The 20,067-nt window shown below is 41.5% G+C and overlaps 1 protein-coding gene across 1 annotated transcript in view; it reads left to right on the forward strand.

Moving 5' to 3' along the window:
* UBE3C (ubiquitin protein ligase E3C) overlaps window positions 1-20,067 on the forward strand; it is a 115,911-nt gene that overhangs the window by 41,212 nt on the left and 54,632 nt on the right. Inside the window, exons 11-13 of the mRNA XM_028092403.2 lie at window positions 9,479-9,565; window positions 13,832-13,989; window positions 14,148-14,380. Coding sequence (XP_027948204.1) covers window positions 9,479-9,565; window positions 13,832-13,989; window positions 14,148-14,380 — 478 coding nt within the window. The remainder of the gene's footprint in view (window positions 1-9,478; window positions 9,566-13,831; window positions 13,990-14,147; window positions 14,381-20,067) is intronic.

A 20,067-nucleotide genomic window follows, 5' to 3' on the forward strand; every position in this document is an offset into this window, starting at 1 on the left:
ACAGTTTACTCTAGCACTCTGAAATGTTTGCCTTTCAGAACTTTGGAATAAACTTTTGAAAGGGACAAAACAAAACATACAAGTTAGAATATGGCTTATTTGTATTGAAGTAAGTAAGTGTGACCATAATGTTGAACTATTTTTGAATAGTTTAGTGGTTTCTTGAGAATTGGACAAATATTTAACAGGGTGTGGTGCAAAGATACATAGTGGTTCTAGGAGGAATGAAGGGGCTGATGTTATATAGGCATCGTGCTGAAAGGCACTGTCTCTTGATGTCCTATGTTATGTCAGATGATTTATGTTACCCCAAAGAGTCCTCTTGCTTTTATAAAATGCTATCCTGTAACATGAAAAGAGCTGTTTCTTTTGGTTAGGAAAGCATTCTTTGAACCGAACTGTATGCAGAGAACACATCACCAGCTGAAACCACCTTGTAAACACTAATGCAGCCCACTAATCAGGTGCTATCTTAGCGCCCTGGTGTTTATTACTGTTGGAGGAAGTAAGATGTCAGTGGAACTGTGATCCCTCGATTAGGTAATTAGCTCTCTGTAGGCTAATTGCATTAGGGCAGGATGTGAGATCTCAGGATCATAGCAGCTCAGCGAGGAAACTTGCTTTTATTGTAGCACAAAGTCCATCCCTTTGGATAGTAATTACTGGAGTTAAACGCATCACTGCCCTGGGCTGGGGTTCACTAGTGAACTGTTTCCAAAAGGTGTTTAATGGGTAAAGGAGCTTTATATGGAACCTTGATTTTATGAGTACTGCACCTATTTCCTCTAAGAAACTACTCCAGGAATTTTATTTATGGTTTAAATATATTAGGTTTTAAGTATCTAGAATGTTTTTCATAGCTCATGAAAGCAGGTACTCTTTAACTGTGGTTGATTCTCACTGCTTTCAAGTTTGTTTTTGTTTTGTTTTTTTAAGGTATTTAAAAGATGATTAATAAATTCCAGGGCTGACAACTCGCTATCAGTGCCTCCGGGCTCATACAAATCCCTCTTACTTTCATGGTTGGGATTTGCAATTTTAATTATTATTATTTCTTCTTTTTCTTCTTCTTCTTCTTCCTCTTCTTCTTCTTCTTCAGATTTATTTATTTATTTTAGTGGGGGGAGAGGCAGAGGAAGCGTGAGAATCTTATGCAGGCTTCACTCTGCAGGCTTCACACTGCAGAGCCCGGCTCGACTGGGGGCTTCAATCCCAGGACCCTGAGATCATGACCCGAGCCAAAATCAAGAGTCAGATGCTCAACTGACTGAGCCACCCAGGTGCCCCTGCAATTTTGATTTCTGTTTAACATTGATTGTCAGGATGTATAAAGGAACATGGAGACCCTTTTTATATTGATACGGAAAGAGTTCCAAGATAACATGTTTAAGTGAAAAATAGGAAGTTACAGTACAATGTGAATAATAACCTACTGGTGGAAAAAGTAGGAATGTATATTTGTATTGGCATAAGAAATCTTGGACACATACACAGAAAATTCATAGACCTGATTATTCACATGTCTGGCTGTGCTGGGGAGGTCAAGAGTAGAGGAGAGTGTGGACTTCTTACTGTATTTTTTCTTAATGATTTTTATTTATTTATTAGAGAGCGCGTGAGTTGGGGGGAGGGGCAGGGAGCCTGAAGCAGGGCTTGACCCCAGGACCCTGGGATTATGACCTGAGCTGAAGTCAGATGCTGCTCAACTGACTGAGCCACCCAGGTGCCCTTCAGTGCATGTTTTTTGATATGGTTTTGAGTTTCAAATCATGTGAATTACTTAAATTTTAAAAAATTAAGTAATAAATGAGCTGCAGCTCCTTTAATTTTTTTTCCCTAAAGATCTTATTTATTTATTTGACAGCTAGAAAAAGTACAAGCAGGGGGAGAGGGAGAAGCAGACTCCCCACTGAGCAGGGAGCCCAATGCGGGGCTCGATCCCAGGACCCTGGGATCATGACCGGAGCCGAAGGCAGATGCTTAACCTACTAAGCCACTCAGGCGTCCCAGCCAGCTCCTTTTTTTTTTTTTTTTTTAAGATTTTATTTATTTGAGAGACCGAGCATGAGAGGGGGGAGGGTCAGAGGGAGAAGCAGACTCCCCGCTGAGCAGGGAGCCCGATGCGGGACTCGATCCCTGGACTCCAGGATCATGACCTGAGCTGAAGGCAGTCGCTTAACCCAACTGAGCCACCCAGGCGCCCCAGCCAGCTCCTTTTATGAGAGAAAATTTGTAGATCCTGCCATTGGGACTCTGAATAAATACTTGGATATAAATTTATTTTTTCCTTAAGAAAATCTATTCACTATTTTTACTATGAATAAATGCTACATGGTTGTATTGCGAGATGGAAAACAAGAAGGCAGTGTCCCAGTATCCAGAGAACTAAACCCAGAAAGGTGGGCACTTACGTGGCCTTGTGAGGGCGGCCGCTGGGCCGTGCTAGGCTTTAACCCCGCCTGACTTAGAATGCGAGTTGGCAGGCAGTAGGTTAGTGTGTCATCGATGGATTTGTGCTGTTCACAAGTGTTACAGGTAGAGCTGAGAACTGCCCCTCTGTTTGCCCTGCCTCTGGTCACGCCTCACCCTGCTCTGCTGGAGGGGGCACACCCACAGGCCCCCCCTAGCCCCCCTAGCAAGCCTGGCCCTCCGTGGTCATCTGCGTGGTTGCCCTTCCTCTTCCCAAACCTCCTTCCCCTGTGACCTTTGCGGGTGCCGTTCTCATGAATTTCCCTTTGCTGCGGGGCTTCTCTTTTTGTTTCCTCCATGGGCTCTTCTTTGTCTCTGTGTTTCAGTGTTTCCTCAACTTGTTCGACTTCTTTTCCCTTCAGTTTCTTTGTTTTTTTCTACTCAGTTGATTATCTGGGTGATAGAAGTGGCTTCAACCACTTTCTGGAGCTCCAGACTCCTATTTAGCTGTTCAACAGGGGCTGTCCTCAGACCCCTTCCATATTGCCTAAGATTGAGTTCAGCATCTCTCCCCAAAACCTGGGGGTTATGCTGGGGGGGCCAGTAGCAAAATGTGCCTACTTTATTGTAAATTAATTACAGTTAAATGGAAGTACAAACCCAGGTCCTCGGCCACACAGCTCGCCACATTTCAAGCGCGTAGTGGCCAGCGTGTGGCTGGTCAGTGGCCACCGTGTTAGACGGCACGGACCATTCCCAGCGCCACAGAAGTTCTGTTGGACGGAGTTGCTATAGAGTTTAGGCTTAGACTCGTTCCTTTCTCGGTGATTGCACACGTGCGTCCAGTCACGGTGACGTGTGAGTGCTATGTTCTTGTGCTCTGTTTTGCCAAAACTGAATTGTCCAAAACGTAAGCCTGTTAATCTCCTACTTAGACATCTGCCAGTGCATCCCCTTTGCTTTCAGGAAAAAATTCACACTCCGTAGTTGATCAGTTTGTTGTGTATCCTTCACTTACCGAGTGTGTGGTTACCTCTCTGCCCCAGCCGTGCTTGCGCTGACTTTCTGCCTCCCCCTCTTGCCGCTGCTGGGCTCTGTCCAAAACGCATCTTCCCCCCTCGTCTGACCTTTATTGGGTCGGTTGTCTGCTGGATTCACGCTGTGGTCACCATGTGTCAGAGGCCTCACGGAGTCACCGACATCTCACCTGTAATTCCCAACCTGCAGGGATGCTTTCACTGTATGGCAGGCACTTCCGTTAGTGCTGATGTCAGGAGTGGGGCTTAGAGTGCGGGCACTACACGGACGTGTTCTCGGCACTCAGCTCTTCTGCTGCACGGACTTCTAAAACCTTGGAAATGGAATTTTAAAAGATAGTGTTTTAGGAATCACAGAGGTTGCTATTATAATTTGCCAGTGGTTTTCTTGAAGATACATCCAATCACAAGGCCTCACAGATCAGTTTTATTGCAACAAAACCTAATAGAATGAGCCAACTTAATTGTATTTTATGTTTTGAATCGTGGTTTAGATAATCCTGTGCCGGCAAGCGCATGGCTGTTGTCCTGTTTTCTGGGTGCTGTCACGTGCATGTGGTAATGGACGTTCTTTAGCTCTGGTTCACAAGTTCGTGTCTGTAATAATTTGAGATAGTGTGAGTATGCACAGGACTTCAGTGGGGAAAAATAGGAATTTGTGTTTTGTTTTTTATTGCAGATTATACTGCTCATGTTTTTGTAAACAAATTTTTATAATTTCTTTTGAAACTATTGAGCCTGGATACTTACATAGAGAAATTTACTTTTTGCATGTAATTTCATGCTTGCTTTTATTATCAGTGATATTTTCAGTATAATCAATACATTTAATTTGCTTTTGATTCATGTTAGAATATTCTATGATAGAGGCCAAGTAAGATTTGTGAGCTTTTAAACATTTCAATATATAATGATTTTATTATTAAATCTATTTTGAAGTCATATATAGATTATAAACTAATTGATAATCATTGTTAGACCCATCAAATTAGTAAGTGGTCTTGATTTGGTCAGACTTAGCAATAAGTGATTTTTGAAACTTGCTGAGAATTTTCTAAACATTTATGAGTGATTCACAGGAAGCACAAGTCAACTTGGAAAAAGCACGCATGCAGCCTGTATTGATCTTCTTACATGTACTTTTTAAGAGTAGTCGTAAGAAATAGTAAGGAAAGCATCCAACATAATGATTCATTTTAGTGAAACTGTAGTATGAGGGAAAGTTCCGTTTTCAAGTCTGTTCACTCTTAAATAAAAGCAGTTGTCAGGAGAAAGGGCACCGTCTGTGTGACCTGGTTGTGCTTTGAGCACTGGAACGTTGACTGAACAGAGCTGTGTCTGGGGCTTCTCTTTGTAGTTTTCAGTGGTCTGTGAAGAGAAATTGTTTGGCAAGTTGCCTGAAACTGAAATATGTCTTAAAATTTTTGTAATGATAAAGGAAATTTAGAATGTATTTTTCATCTTATCTCAGAGGTGAAATGTTGTATGTGTGTTTTAATATTGCTTTTGTCAAACAAGTGATACTTTCAGCAGGAAAACAGAGTATTAGGTCTCTGCTTGTGTGCTACAAGAGAGGCATGGTCTTTGTGGTAAACAGGACCAAACTAGTCCTGTTTCTTTTACCTGGGACACCTTCCGGTGTCTGAGAACACCTCTCCTTCCTGCATGTGCACTGTACCCTCCACTCTGTTCTCTCTAATGACTTAAAGAGTCCCTGCGGACAGCTGACCCGAATTTATGACTCGGGTTGGAAAGGTCGCCCTTTACTAAGTAACTCATAGGGTTATCTCAGCTAAATAAAACTTAGTGGGTAATTCTTAATATATTCCAGTATACATAAAGAACGGATTACTTCTTTACCTTTTAGCAATAAAGCTCCAAACTAAATAACCTTCAGTAATTTATAAAAATGTTTAATAATTTGTTTTCCTTTTGCCTGTTGAAGGATTGAAATACAATTGTTTCAAAGTTAGCTTGAAATGTAACTTTTGAAATACGTAGCCCTTAAAATGGTGTTTCAGAAATACATATATGTATATATTTCTGTGGAGAGATGGTAATTACAATCTTAAGGAGAAAACTGTTCTAAGAGAGTATATACCGGGAGGGCCCATTTCTGCTTATGTGTATCCACATAGGATCTAGGGGACTTATCTCCGGGCATTAAGTTTGGTTATTTCTGGGGAGATGGATGGAATGTTGCTAATGCTCTTAGACTGTATTGTTGTGTTGCTCTTAAGAAAAAAGAGCGTCGTGATCCCGAGGTCCTGGGATGGAGCCCCACATCGGGCTCCCTGCTCCACGGGAAGCCTGCTTCTCCCTCTCCCACTCCCCTGCTTGTGTTCCCCCTCTCACTGTATCTCCCTCTCTCTCTGTCGAATAAATAAATAAAAATCTTTAAAAAAATTTTAAAAAGAAAAAAAAGAGCAAAGGAGACATACATTGAAAATATGTAATTTCTAAAAAAGGTGGGGGGGCGCCTGGGTGGCTCAGTCAGTTAAGCATCTGCCTTCAGCTCAGGTCATGATCCCAGGGTCCTGGGATCGAGCCCCTCATCAGGCTCCCTGCTCCACGGGAAGCCTGCTTCTCCCTCTCCCACTCCCCCTGCTTGTGTTCCTGCTCTCGCTATTTCTTTCTGTCAAATAAATAAATAAAATCTTTAAAAAAAATGTAATTTCTCAGATTTCTTAGGTGCTAAGTTTTACTATTTATATATAACATAATTTTAAGAAATCTTATTGCTGTCCGTAAAACTATACTAGATAATTCATTTTTTAAAAAGAACTCAGTTTCTTGGGGTGCCTGGGTGGCTCAGATGGTGAAGCGTCTGCCTTTGACTCAGGCCATGAGCCCAGGGTCCTGGGATCGAGCCCCACATTGGGCTCCTGGCTCAGCGGGGAGTCTGCTTCTCCCTCTCCCTCCGCCTCTCCCCCTCCTCATGCTCTCTCTCTCTCCGTATCTCTGTGTCTGAAATGAGTAAATAAAATCTTTAAAAAATAAAAGAACTCAGTTTCTTGATGGAACAGAAATAAGGCAAGCAAATACTACCTTCTAAATTCTTTTGTTTTTTCAGGAGTTGGGCTTAGGATGTGTGTTTTACCTGTGGTTGTTTGGACATCCTTCATAGTATATAAAGGTCCATAAAGGCAGGAAAGTCAAATTTAACATTCGCTACGTGTTGGGTGTCGCCAGCATTTTAAGTATTCAGAGATGGGCTCGTAGTCCTGTCTTCCAGTACAGCTCAGGTGCACAACAGGGGAGTCTTTTTGTTTTGGGAAGTGGAAAGTTTAGGTGGGAATTTGCTTAGACATTAATGACAGAGATTCAGCATGTTGGAGAACATGGTGTTTACATTTCTCTAACTACTTTTGAGACTCACCCAGCTGAGCTTTCTTAAGAATGAGGGTGGTGTTGTTACCAGTTTGTGCCAGCACGACTTGTGACAGACCCAACCCCCTCCTAGAATCATCATTATGTCTGAGCTGCAGCCCTTCCACATCCTGAGAACACAGATCGCTTGTGGCCTCAGTGGCATTGCAGAGCGGGTGGACGGAGTGACGTAAGAGACTCTCCGTAGCCGAGGTTTCAGGATTCCCAGTCAGCTCCACGCATTCTTTCCTGCTCTCGCTGGTTTGTAAATGACTGTGCTTTTATGGCCATTTGGACTTCTCAGAATGCACTGCCCTAAAATGAGATTGGATTTTTTAAAACCAGTCCTCCATAATCCCTATTGTGTACTCAGAAAATGCCAATACTGGGGCACCTCGCTGGCTCAGTTAAGTGTCTGCCTTCGGCTCAGGTCATGATCCCAGGGTCCTGGGATCGAGCCCCCGCATCGTGCTCCCTGCTCTGCGGGGAGGCCTCCTTCTCCCTCTCCCACTCCCCCTGCTTGTGTTCCCTCTCTCGCTGTGTCTCTCTCTGTCAAGTAAATAAATAAAATCTTCTAAAAAAAAATGCCAGTACTGAAGAATATATCTGATATTTTGGATGGAATGTAGGAAAATACTTGATTAACCAATTTTGAGAGATTTGTATTGATAAATGACTCACTATCTAAACTGTTCATTTAAATTAATACATTCCGTGTAAAATGTAGTCTGTTACAAATACCATATATTCCATTCACTATAAGAGTTACAGTAACTATGACAATTACATGCGAGGAGAGCTGGGGATGCACACTGCAGAGTGTTTTTAGTGAGACCATCCGGTTGTTGTTGATGGCCGTTTCTTAAGAGAAGTAGAAGTGGTCTCAGGAGTTCCCAGGGGCCAGTGGCTGCACCACTGAGGAGACAGAAGAGCCCTCTGGGACTCAGGAGCCTATGCTTGTTCTCACCACAAGCTGGCTTTACACCTTGGGGGTAGAAGTCAAGCCCTGAGCTCTTCCACCGTGAAAATCAGCGACTCAGTATTAGCTCCAGCATCCCACAGAAAGTATATGATTTGCAGATATTTAAAACGTGGGATTCTGTCCTCACGGCATTTTTCTCTGCACGTTTTCATTCTGGGATCATTCCTAACACACCCTCTACTTGCACTGACAATGTTTATATCCTCTGGTTCTGCTCACCTAACCCCCCTGTTTCTGCTCTTCTGCTTTCTCGTTTCTTCTAAGGTGATTCTAGAGTAAGGTGACACTCCTTTCTCAAAGCCAAGTTTTCCTACTATCCTAAACTTTTTTTACTGTGGTGTAGTCTCATAAGTTTGAAATTTAATTTTTGACTCGTACACTTTTTTTTTAAGATTTTATTTATTTGACACACAGAGAAGGGGAGAGAGAGCACAAGCAATGGGAGCGGCAGGCAGAGGGAGAGGGAGAAGCAGGCTTCCCGCTGAGCAGGGAACCTTACACGGGACTCGATCTCAGGACCCTAAGATCATGACCTGAGCCGAAGGCAGACGCTTAATGGGCTGAGCCACCCAGGCATCCCTTGACTCGTACGCTTCTAAAAATGTTTTATGCAGGGGTTTTTTTTCTGATAACACTGTGATGAGAAAGTATATCCTATTACAAAAATGCAATATACCACACAGACTTAAAGTTAAATGAACTTCTGCCTTTTTTTTTTAAGATTTATTTATTTGAGACAGAGAGGAGAGTGCGGGGGGGGGAGGGGCAGAGAGAGAGAGTCTCAAGCAGACTTCACACTGAGCATGGAGCCCAATCTCACAACCCTGAGATCATGACCCAGGCCGAAACCAAGAGTTGGGAACTCAGCCGACTGCACCACCCAGGTGCCCCTAAACTTCTGCCCTTTATCCACAAAGATTTTTAGTCTTTTTTTTTTTTTTAAAGATTTTATTTATTTGACAGAGAGACAGCCGGAGAGGGAACACAAGCAGAGGGAGTAGGAGAGGGAGAAGCAGGCTTCCCGCGGAGCAGGGAGCCCGATGCGGGGCTCGATCCCAGGACCCTGGGATCGTGACCCAAGCCGAAGGCATATGCTTAACGACTGAGCCACCCAGGCGCCCTGATTCTTAGTCTTTTTAATCGAATTGGTTTTATACAGGAGGGCTTTTAAAGACCTTTAAAATGTACTTTTAGATCTGAATTCTATTTGAGATGCTAGTTAAGCATTTAAAAACACATCTTTATGTGTTTGTTTCAAGAATGGTGACTTAAAATTAGTATTTAAAAATTTTTAGATGTATGATTAGTAATATTAGTACCATATAATATTATAGCATATTAATATAACATGTACCCAGAGGGTGAGCAAACTCACCTTGTGCTTTAGAGCAGCCCGTCTCTTTCTCGTGACATGGACCTCACGTCCCCAGCTCAGGACTGCCGAGCTCGGGAACAGCACACGTGGCCTGATGCCTTCTAGAGCTCCCGGTGCAGGAATGTTTCCCAGTCACCCCCAACCCCAGCAAGCAGCCTGGTGCAGGAAGCATGCTGTTTGTGGGCTTCATACAGACATTTTCTGAATTATATACTGTCATCAGTTTATAGCTTTCTTGAATTTTGAAGAAATATGTTGAATGAATATCTGCTTATTCTCACTTATTTTTCCCCATTCCCTTTTTAGGCTTCTCTACAGTTTAGCCTTTAATGCCAGGTTTCTGAGACACCTTTGGTTTCTCATCTCTTCTATGACAACACGGATGATCACAGGGTATGTATCACATGGACTTACAAATTGAGCTTATGTACATGGAAAGTGGCAACCTAATTAAAAATATTCTAAGATGGTATTTTAAAGTACTACTTATTTTATGTAAGAAAAATTCTAGATGGTCTCAATTTCATAAAAAGGAGAAAATTAATGCCTAATTTTATAGTTTGTACACATTAAGAGTATGGCTTTATCTGAGAGTAGATTTGTTTTTAATATCCTCATTTTTTAAAAACCATATGACTTTCATATGTTTCTGATAGTGAAAACACAGAGTTGAAGCAAATTTAACCTCACTGTAGACATTAAAACATACTAAATGTTGAAGAAACTGGTTTTTGAAACTTTTTATTTATGTAATTTGGTTTTTCTTATATGAATCATTATGTAACTTGAAGTCTGGAATCTTTAATATGCATATTTTAATTGACTGTGAACTGAACAGAAAATTTAACATTCAAACATCCTTCGTGGTGAGCTGACCTAGCCTAGTGCCTCGTTGAATCCTCCTCTATCAGGAGTCCAAGCTAACTCCCCTCTGCTGTAATAGGGAAAGATGAGTGTGTGACTCCAGCAACCAGAGACTAAACTTCTGAAATACAACTAACTATGTTAGTAATCACAGAGGTCTGCAGTCCAATGAAGGAAAGACACCTCTCGCCCCGTGTCTTCTAGGGCAGGTTGTAGGGCAAGAGTTTGGAAGGGAGTGTCTGTCTGTCTTTGTCCGTCTCCCCCTCTCCCCGCACCCTCTCCCGCTTCCGTCCCTTCATCCCTTTCTTTCCTGACAGGCGGTTGAAGGAATTTCTGGTGCGTGAGGGTGGGGTGTCCAGACTGTGAACACGCGCTGATTGGGTCTGTGGCATGTCAGACGGTGGTGTGCAGAAAGGACCCTCACGCTGGTGCTTTGTCTCACGGGCGCTCCTCTGCAGCAGGAGCGGGCATTCGGGTCATCTGCACAAACTCCTCTTCTAATAAAAGGGAATGTCGGTTTATGAGTAGCATCACTTTGAGTGACGTGCTTGGTTTTCCTCATTTAATGTCCACGCCTCCAAAGCGAGTACTGATGCCACAGTGGCTGTGGACACTTAAAAAGGGGAAATGAACAGGGGGAGGCAGAGGGGACATGCCTTAACGTCCAGAAAAATCCTTTTACACCCCTTCATTTTCAAATTAAAATGTAAGGTTTTGTGTATGTTTTGTTTGTTTCTCTGGTGCCTTTCAGCCACTTATGACTATGCCAGCCTCGGCCTATGACAGGTTTGTTTAGTGCAAAAGATCAGGGATCGTTGGGATATAGGAAATTGTCATTGGCCTCAGAGTGTTTCAGCTCAGCAACTCAGACCCCGCCACGGCTGATTGCCTATTTGTTTATGGCGTTGGTCTCTTGGTAAGGAAATGGAGTCATGGTGTGTGAAAGAAAAATGAGGTATTGTTAATTATATTAAACTGTCAGTATTACTTTATAAGTTTGTAAAGTTATACAGAATTTTTTAAACTCATTATTTCTTAAAAACAATTTGAGAATTTGGGTCTCACTTTACTTATTTGATTAAAGTCCCTCAAGAAATGTATGATGGGATATATATTAGGATTGTATTAATACAATGTAAGTTTCTTGAATTTACTATTGGAATAAGATTTCAAATTGAAATGCCTGATTTTTCTGAAACTGGCATTCAGTTAATTAGGAAATAGTTTCATAACACGACTTACACTGGGACTTATACGTTCGGGCGAGCACAGAGGTCATCACAGGAGCATGACAAAGTGTGCGTTTCCTTATTGACCCCTGTGACGTGCTGGTGGCGTGGGTTAGAAGCCCAGGGGTGGTGACCTCCCAGGCTCCAGGGTGACTGAGGTGCAGCTGAAGATGCAGGAGCACGTGGACTGCTGGTTCGTCTTTGCTGTTGGACATCCCGTTACCAAAGCTTCTCATGAGCTGGCACGGGGCCTTCTTGTCTTTAACTCTGTGTAGACTGTTTTGACTATGAATTGCCCATTTCTTGTCACATTGACACTAGTAGTAAGTAGTACTTACGGTAGTCTAAGTGGTACTCTTAAAATTCTTTCTCAACAAGAAAGCATTCAGTAGCAATTTCTGTAGGAGAGAAACTCTCGTGGAAAGGGACATGGTTGCCGCAAACGTAGCGTGGGAGCCGTCCTGCGGAGGCTGTGTCCAGAGGCAAGGAGTTACCTGTGGTCTCAGGGATGCTTGCGTACCAGCCAACTCTCCGAGTTCTGAAGCAGTGTCTTTTCCATTACAGTAAATTATGGACTTTTTATTTGCTCATAAGTCTTTGAGATTGACTTGTTTTCCGAGGAATATTTGAGTCCATGTTTATGGCAGGAAGAGTGGCCAGCAGAGAATCAAAAAACATAAGCTTCCTTTATGTCTCTCCTGGAGGAGACCACAGGCACACATCTGACCCTCCTGTCATTTAAATGACATTTTCTGTCATTTAAATGAAAATGATTCATTCCTTTTCTTTACCTTATGGGGGTTAAAGAGAAACAATAAACTAAGGCTGAGTAATTGCCTCATCGTGTCTTAGGGAACCCCAGAGTGAGAGTGTTGAACACTGACATGTATGGGCCTAACTGCTGGTGATGGTGGAGTGCCAGGGCTGGCAATGGGTGACAGCAGGAGGAGGCTGGCTTGCCGCTCTTCTCTAACTCGACCTGGACCGTGTCCCCCTGAATAGCATTTGCTCATCACTCTCCTCTATTGTTTGTGTAGTTCTGCGAGGGAACCAAGAGATACAGACCATTTTTACTACTATCAGTGAAACATGACATTAAACTGTTCTTTTTCTGTATGTCAACACAATTTTATTGGGTGACTGGCCCGGTACTAGGCTTGGTGGGGAATAACTCAGGAGGTGGAAGAGGGTTCCTGCCCTCTCAAGAGTTGCCAGTTCAAAGGGAGCCCCCATGCCTCTTTTATCCTAACGTAACGAGCCTTTTTCTGCCATCCCGGCTTTGGCCATGAGGTAGGACAGTTGTACTTTGTCCCTTTTTATATGTCCTCACTGCGTTTTTATTTTGGACAGACCACTTTCATCCATTGCTCCACTCAGCTCGTGTAAGTGCAGGGGCGGCACGCGACAGGGCACGTTCAGAGTCGGGATGCGTAGAAAGATGGTCAGAGTACGTTTCTTCTGCATGACAGTGGAGCTCAGGCTACACATCTGGGTCCCTGACCTCACAGTGCTGTTGGTGGCAGTGCTCTCCCCTGAAGTGGGCACCGTCGAGATCTAAAGCTCCAGGTGGCTCAGGCCCATTCACCAAAGCCACACTAGGGATGAGAGAACATTTGCCTGGCCTTAACTTCTGCCTTGCTCTCACATAACTTTTGGCAGTGGTGGGCAACCAGTTGATAATTTGTGGGTCCTTACTCCTGGTCATAGCGCATCTTATCTATGTCTGTGGTTTTGTAGAAATAGACATCCAAGATTCAAAGATCAGAGAGTGATCTTGCCCACAACATTTGCCAGCTCAGGACGGATAGGAAATGCTGTAAGGGACCGTGGGGCTTTATAGATTGGAAAGAGCTTACAGGTGAACCTCTGGTTACTGAATGTTCAACAAGACAAGGAGCCACATTTAACCAAGGGAACAGATTCTAGGTGGGAGAAGTAAATTTAATAGCTCACAGCTCTTAACACGTGAGAGAGACGACAGGGCTCTCTAAAGATCGCCTTACTTTTTAGAGCTATTCCAGGATGTCTCAGGACTCCTGGTAAAAGTGGGAGTGGTAACAGGAGCTGGTAAATAAATGTGGCTCATAGAAACAAGGCCCAGTATACAAGAGGGGAAACTATTCCTGAATGTTTTATCAAGGTTCAATACGCAACAGTTTTGAATGTTCCTAAATGTAAGTAGCTGGATAAATTGTTCATGTTAGACCAGCATGATACTTTGTTAAATATGTTAAGTAGAGAGAGGCGAGGGGGTGGCTTTCCACATAAAAGTGGCATTACTTACTCTAACCCTCTGGCTGGGGACCACTGGCGCACGCTCAGTAACTGCTTTCGTCCGGGTGACCGTGGTGGCAGGAACACTAGGAAAGAGTGCTGGCTTGGTGTCCCGCTTTCTAACTTAAGCTGTTTATGAACACATATTGTTAGAAGGACTTTACCTTCGCTTTAAGTAGTTTAATTGCTAATATGAATGTTATTTTCCCTGATTATGTTTGTCTGATGTCATGTCTTAATTCATTCCCAAATCAAAACTAACCTTAAAATCATTTCTTTCTGTCATTTCAAGGTCTATGGTGCCGCTGCTCCAGGTGATCTCTAGGGGTTCTCCGATGTCTTTGGAAGACTCCAGTCGGATCATCCCTCTCTTCTACCTGTTTAGCTCTCTGTTCAGTCACTCGCTAATTTCCATACATGACAATGAATTCTTTGGAGATCCCATAGAAGGTAAGAGTTTTGTTTTTTGCTGGCTTCATGGCCTATCTGTTTTCACAGATGATAGAGAAGTTTTAAGCCTCTTAAGTCTTTTACTGTGTTAAGAAATTAAAAAAAAAACAACAACAACAAAACCCAAGTATGATAGAATATTGGATTATGTTTTCCAGTTGTAGGTCAAAGACAATCATCAATGATGCCTTTTACTCTAGAAGAGCTGATAATGTTGTCTCGCTGCCTTCGAGACGCCTGCCTAGGGATCATCAAGTTGGCTTATCCAGAAACAAAACCAGAAGTTCGAGAAGAATATATTACAGCATTTCAAAGTATTGGAGTTACAACTAATTCTGAAATGCAACAATGTATACAGATGGAACAGAAACGATGGATTCAATTATTTAAGGTATAGAGTATATGGGTTTTTGTGTGTGTATGCATGTGTTTACTGAGGTCAAATAATGTACAAATGTGTTCTGACTTGACTCAAAAGAATAGAAGTACAGCTTTGTTTTAGGCATAATTTTTAATTTGCAGAATGTTTTTAAATGAAGAAAAGTTCATTTTCATTTTACTTTTGCCTTCTTTGAAACCCTTGTTTTTACATTGTTACATGCATCTTTTATAAGTTGCTCTAAGTACTTTGAGAAAATGAATTATAAATCAAATTTTTAAATATTTTCATTTTTCACTAAACGATCTCTTACAGATTTTATTTTTTTAATCTTTTCAGAAATTGATTAGCAAAGGTGGGGGATAAGGTCATTAATGTAATGCAAGTTGCATATAAATTATTTTAGAATACCTTCACTTCTAACCATGCTGAAAGAGAAGTTATGAGTTACTGTGGCTGGAGCACTGGCAGGAAGTCACCACTGCTGAGACTGTAACTGTGGGGTAGAAAAAAAGAAAAGAAAAAGGGTGCTTGACTTGCCATGAAATTTCTGCAGCAAACATATCTAGTCAGCTAAAATCGCTCATTAAAGGAGTGAGAGCAGAAGAAGTGCATTTTCCAAATTGAATGCTGGATTTACAGTCCGTTTAATACCCGCGACCCCTCGCACACTAATGTGCAGTTCGAGTCATCAGCTGTCCCTTCAGGTCTTTTATCACTGCTTTTGTCAAGCTATCTATTTAATTGAAAGAAGTTAATTGAATGAAAATGATCAACTAAGCTTGTATTAATATTGCTAATGGAACTTTCTTCTTGGCCATGTTTGGAGAAAGATGTCAAGCTAGACTTTAGGAAAGGCCCATTAATGCTTGCACTTAACCTGATGGGCTAATTAAGGACTGCTTATTCATCCGACGAGTGCACGATAGTCTCTGTCCAGCCCATTCTGCCTGATTTTACAACACATTTCACTTATGAGCATGAGCATTAGTAGCAGTGAGAGTAACTGATAATGTTTTGATTGCACTGAACACAGTACTAATGCATCATTGAATTTATAATTTGTGCAGATTGATGTAATATATGTTTGCACAATTTATTTTAATTACCTATCTCTATATTCCCAAGTAAACTTTAAAGGGCACATGCTGAACCCTTAATATATCCATTCTTAAAGATGGACAGTTTTGCAACTTTTTAAGTTAAAAATAATCTACCTAACCTATTTCAAACTTATAATTCTTAGGTAAACTTGGCTGGATATGTATATTGTGGTAGCATATGTGTTTTTCTTCAAGTATTTAATTAAACTCTGGGATCTTTGTTAATAAAGCTTTCCATTATGTAGGATATCAGGTTTTGTGTACAGTATCAGATAATCTTATTTTATAGCACCTATTGAGAATTTCATAATTTTCATATGACAGGCTTATCTTTAGGACCTAGAAATCTCAGGATTTAATAATGCTGTAGTCGGTATTTTCCCCTGGCCCTATTTTATTTTACTTAAGCATTAAACGAAAGTTTTGTAGTGGATGTTTTCTTACGCCTCAAAATGACTCATTACCACTTGATTAAGGATTGAAGGTTTTAGGAATTAAGGAGAAGGTCCACTTTTTAGGTATGGGATTGTTTTAGGTTTGAAATTGAGTTGTTAACAAAGACCTTCTGAGTTTAGGACAGTATTGTTTGAAGACAATTTTTTGAACAGGATTCCTGTTTTTTGGGGGGTAAAAAAACAAAAACAAACTTTTTGATACTACCTGATGGTAAGCTGAGCCCTAAAAATAATGAAGAATTAAGGTACAGTCTTTGTGTTGTAGAGAAGGGTTCAGCTACTACTGTTTTTCTTTTAAGAAAAAACTATCTTTAATACAAGATAAAAAGAATCCCCCTCAGTGGTTCCTGTGTCCCAGACAGTATTGTAAGAGCTTTACATATACTGAGTCATTGAACACAGTAACTCTGCCAGGAACGTGCGGTTATTACTCCATTTTAAAGATGAGGTCCCACAGCTGGGGGTGGTGGCAGGGATAGAGCCGGCCCTTGAACTCAGCTGCTGCTCTACCTCCCCCTCCAAAAAGTACTAAATAGAATGTTAGCATTTTTTGTGTATTTTAGTGCCACATTTGTGTTGAGGAACTCAAGGTAGAATCAACCAAAGAAGGTAACAGCATTTTGCCAATGATTTCCTGCCTTCCACTGATTTTGACAGAATTGCAAATGATGAGACCTGACTTCTTCAACCACCAACCATTTTCATTTTTCAGTCTTATGATGGTCCTTTCAAACTAATTTCTGTGAGAGGCTCTGTTGGCTGGTCACAGAACATAGAATTTTAAGTGGATAGAGTCATCTTTCTTTGTCAGTATAAGAATTGAGGTCAGTTGCTAAGCCCTGCATTGACACTGCTAAAACAGTTTATGCATTTATCAAATTTATAAACTCCTCTTGAAGTGTAATTTATAGCTATAATTACTTTAGCCCTATGAGGAGATAGGAAGTCCTGTTTGATATGCCTTTGTGTGCAGCTATCAGCCTAAATAGGAGCCACCTGCAAGTAACAAGGTGCATCGGGGAGCAGGAAGGAGACTCTTCAGGCCGTTCTCATCTATATGCGGAGAGAGAGGTCTATGTTGTGAGTGATGTTCACTTTCTCGGTGGCTGATTTCATTTTTCAGTTCCAGAAAGAGTTTTTTAAAAAGTGAACATTAAAACAACCACACCCTAACATAACCCTCCCATGCCACCATTAGGTATCCGTGTTCAGCAAAACAGTACACCCCTTGTTCTCGTAGAGCTGCCTCGCGCCCTTTTCCATCTTTGAAGGTTTTTGTTTCTGACTACTAAATAAAATGGGTACTTTAAGAAATAATTTTGTAGTGTTTTAAACATTCTGGAGAATCCTGTTTTTTAAAAATACACCAACTTTCACAAGTAGTAACTAAGGGCTTTATAAAACTTGGTTCACCTTTGACATGGGTAGCCTGCATCAGACGCTTCATGGCCCCTGTGGATTCAGGCGCCGCTCTCGCCAGGGAATGCTCATTCCACCCCATGCTGGGGAATTGTGAGTGGTGTTGGCGCAGCCCTTGCTCTCTCAGCACTTTTACGTGGTGAAAAAGACAAACATTCAGCTAATCACATTGAGACAAACGAGATCGGTACCATTAGAGCACATAAGACGGAAAAACAACTGCTGAGGTCACTCAAAACTTTTCATTCACTCTAGGGGAACGGTCATTCTGGTCTGCGAGGTGGTGCTCTTGGGGCTGGTGCTTTATTGCTGTTTCTCGTATTTCATATCTATATATTCTTCATTAGGAACTCAGACGTGTAAAAAATTCTCACAGGATTTACATTTACCACATTGTACATTGACCACACTTAAGTACCCATAGATTATGTGCTATATTCTCTACTTTGTATTGAACTTCTTGAAGAATTACCTAAGATGTCTGATTTTACTTACCAGATTTTACATATACGATTTAAGATAAAAAGAGATTATTAGGGGCATCTGGGTGGCTCAGTTGTTAAGCGTCTGCCTTCGGCTCAGGTCGTGATCCCAGGGTCCTGGGATCGAGCCCCACATCGGGCTCCCTGCTCCACGGGAAGCCTGCCTCTCCCTCTCCCGCTCCCCCTGCTCGTGTTCCCTCTCTCGCTGTGTCTCTCTGTCAAATAAATAAGTAAAATCTTAAAAAAAAAAAGAACTAGGCATTTTAAAAAAAGATTATTATTTTATATTAAATGTAATTTAGTCTTGCAGTTGCCTTTCACAATTTGGACTATATGTACTTTTTTGGGGTTACAATAATTTAACTGGATGTCAAGAATCTCCATTCAGAAACGTGAGACTTTACCCTCAGTAGCCTTCAGCCGTTTAATGTACATACAATGCTGATTATGTATATGGTGTAGCTAAATGTGGTGCGTAAGCACATCTCCTCCAGTCACTAGGATGTCGTGTCATCGTTGTAGCCAGTGCACTCAGAAACACACGGGGGTCCTGTGAAACAGTGCCTGTTAACTTGCCGTCTTGACCTGGGACAGCTGTCGAGGGTGGTTTTTATGAGCGGTTTCTACGTTTCTAAGCAGTCACCTACTTGATCTTTTTAACGTTGGGTTCAGGGAGCCTGTTTACATATATCACCTAGTCTTAAATCAGATGGTAAATAATAGAAGATGCATAGCAGTTGCATGTGTTTCTGAATGTTTACTTAAATAGTTTTTTGAGTTACTGAGCGTGTATATAGTCTAAGGTTTAGATCTAGTGTGGAAGAACATGATGTGGGCGACTAGAGTTAAACACCAAATAAATGTAATAAGTTCTATTTATAACTATTGAAATCTGTTGAAACTGTATATTGAGCTAGGTACACCTAATTATTCCAGTGTTTGCTTGTTTACTGTTTTATCTTCATATTTCTTAACATGCTAGCTCTCGAGTAACTGCATACATACCAGGATCTCCTGGGGAACAGTTACAAACAGTTGACTGGTTTCACCTCAAATGAATGGAATTAAATTCGCCGTTGCTGGTGCCTCTGCATGGGCTTCATCAATAGGAGATTTCAGTATGCAGGGAGGGGTGAAGAACCATAGGCCTCACTGCACAAAGAGGTTACTTTGGGCAGATAATTTATAACCTTGGATCTCAGTTTGCAAAATTGGACTTATCCATGACTTAGGTCTTGTTTAAATCTAAAATTCCTTCAGTTCTGGAACAGTCTTCTTTGGTAGGCATATCTGTGCCAGAAAATTTAATAAAATTGACTGGAAGACTGCCTTCAGATCTCAACACTGCCTATCTGTTGATCCAGTTCAAAATTGTGACCCCGGTTTTCCTTACCTTTTACAATCTTCAGTCAGTTTCTGTAATTTTAGCAGTTACCTCAATATATTTTCCTTCTCAGTACTAAGTATTTGTGTAGAAGTTGAGTGTGTGATCCTGAAAATGGGTGCAGAGAAAGGGAATGTGATCAAAAATGTTTTGACATCACAAATGGACTCTGCAGGGGGCGCCTGGGTGGCTCAGTTGCTGGGCGTCTGCCTTCGGCTCAGGTCATGATCCCGGGGTCCTGGGATCGAGCCCCGCATCGGGCTCTCTGCTCCGCGGGAAGCCTGCTTCTCCCGCTCCCACTCCCCCTGCTTGTGTTCCCTCTCTCGCTGTCTCTCTCTCTCTCTCAAATAAATAAATCTTTAAAACAAACAAATGGACTCTGCGAAATTTTCACGGTTTCTTAAAATTTGCATTTTTCTTTAAAACTTAGAAGAGAACTAGTTTAAATGAAGGAGGAAAGTGTTTTTAGTTGAATTTAAGACATGGGATTTGACATTTCTAAAAGAGTTTTTTGGGAATTGGTCCAGGGCTAGTATTGCCAGGTTTAGCAAATAAAAATGTGTCACCCAGTTAAATTTTAATTTCAGATAAATAACAAATGCTTTTTTTAGATAAAAATATGTCCTATGCAATATTTTGGATATATTTTGGATACATCCAATGTTTGGATATACATTTTTTTAAAAGCAGTATTTGCAGTATATTTATACTAAAAAATTATTTGATTTTTTTTGAAATTAAAATTTAGTGAGGTATCTTTTATTTTCTCTTGTAATCCTGCCCAGGACTCATCTTCAAGGTTGGCTTGCTGTCGAGTCTGGTAAGACCTGCTTTTTCACAGTGGCTCTGGACAGCT

The sequence above is a fragment of the Eumetopias jubatus genome, unplaced genomic scaffold (assembly GCF_037043125.1).
Source record: "Eumetopias jubatus isolate StellerSeaLion01/CBP00866 unplaced genomic scaffold, mEumJub1_p1.0 scaffold_14, whole genome shotgun sequence".
NCBI lineage: Eukaryota > Metazoa > Chordata > Mammalia > Carnivora > Otariidae > Eumetopias > Eumetopias jubatus.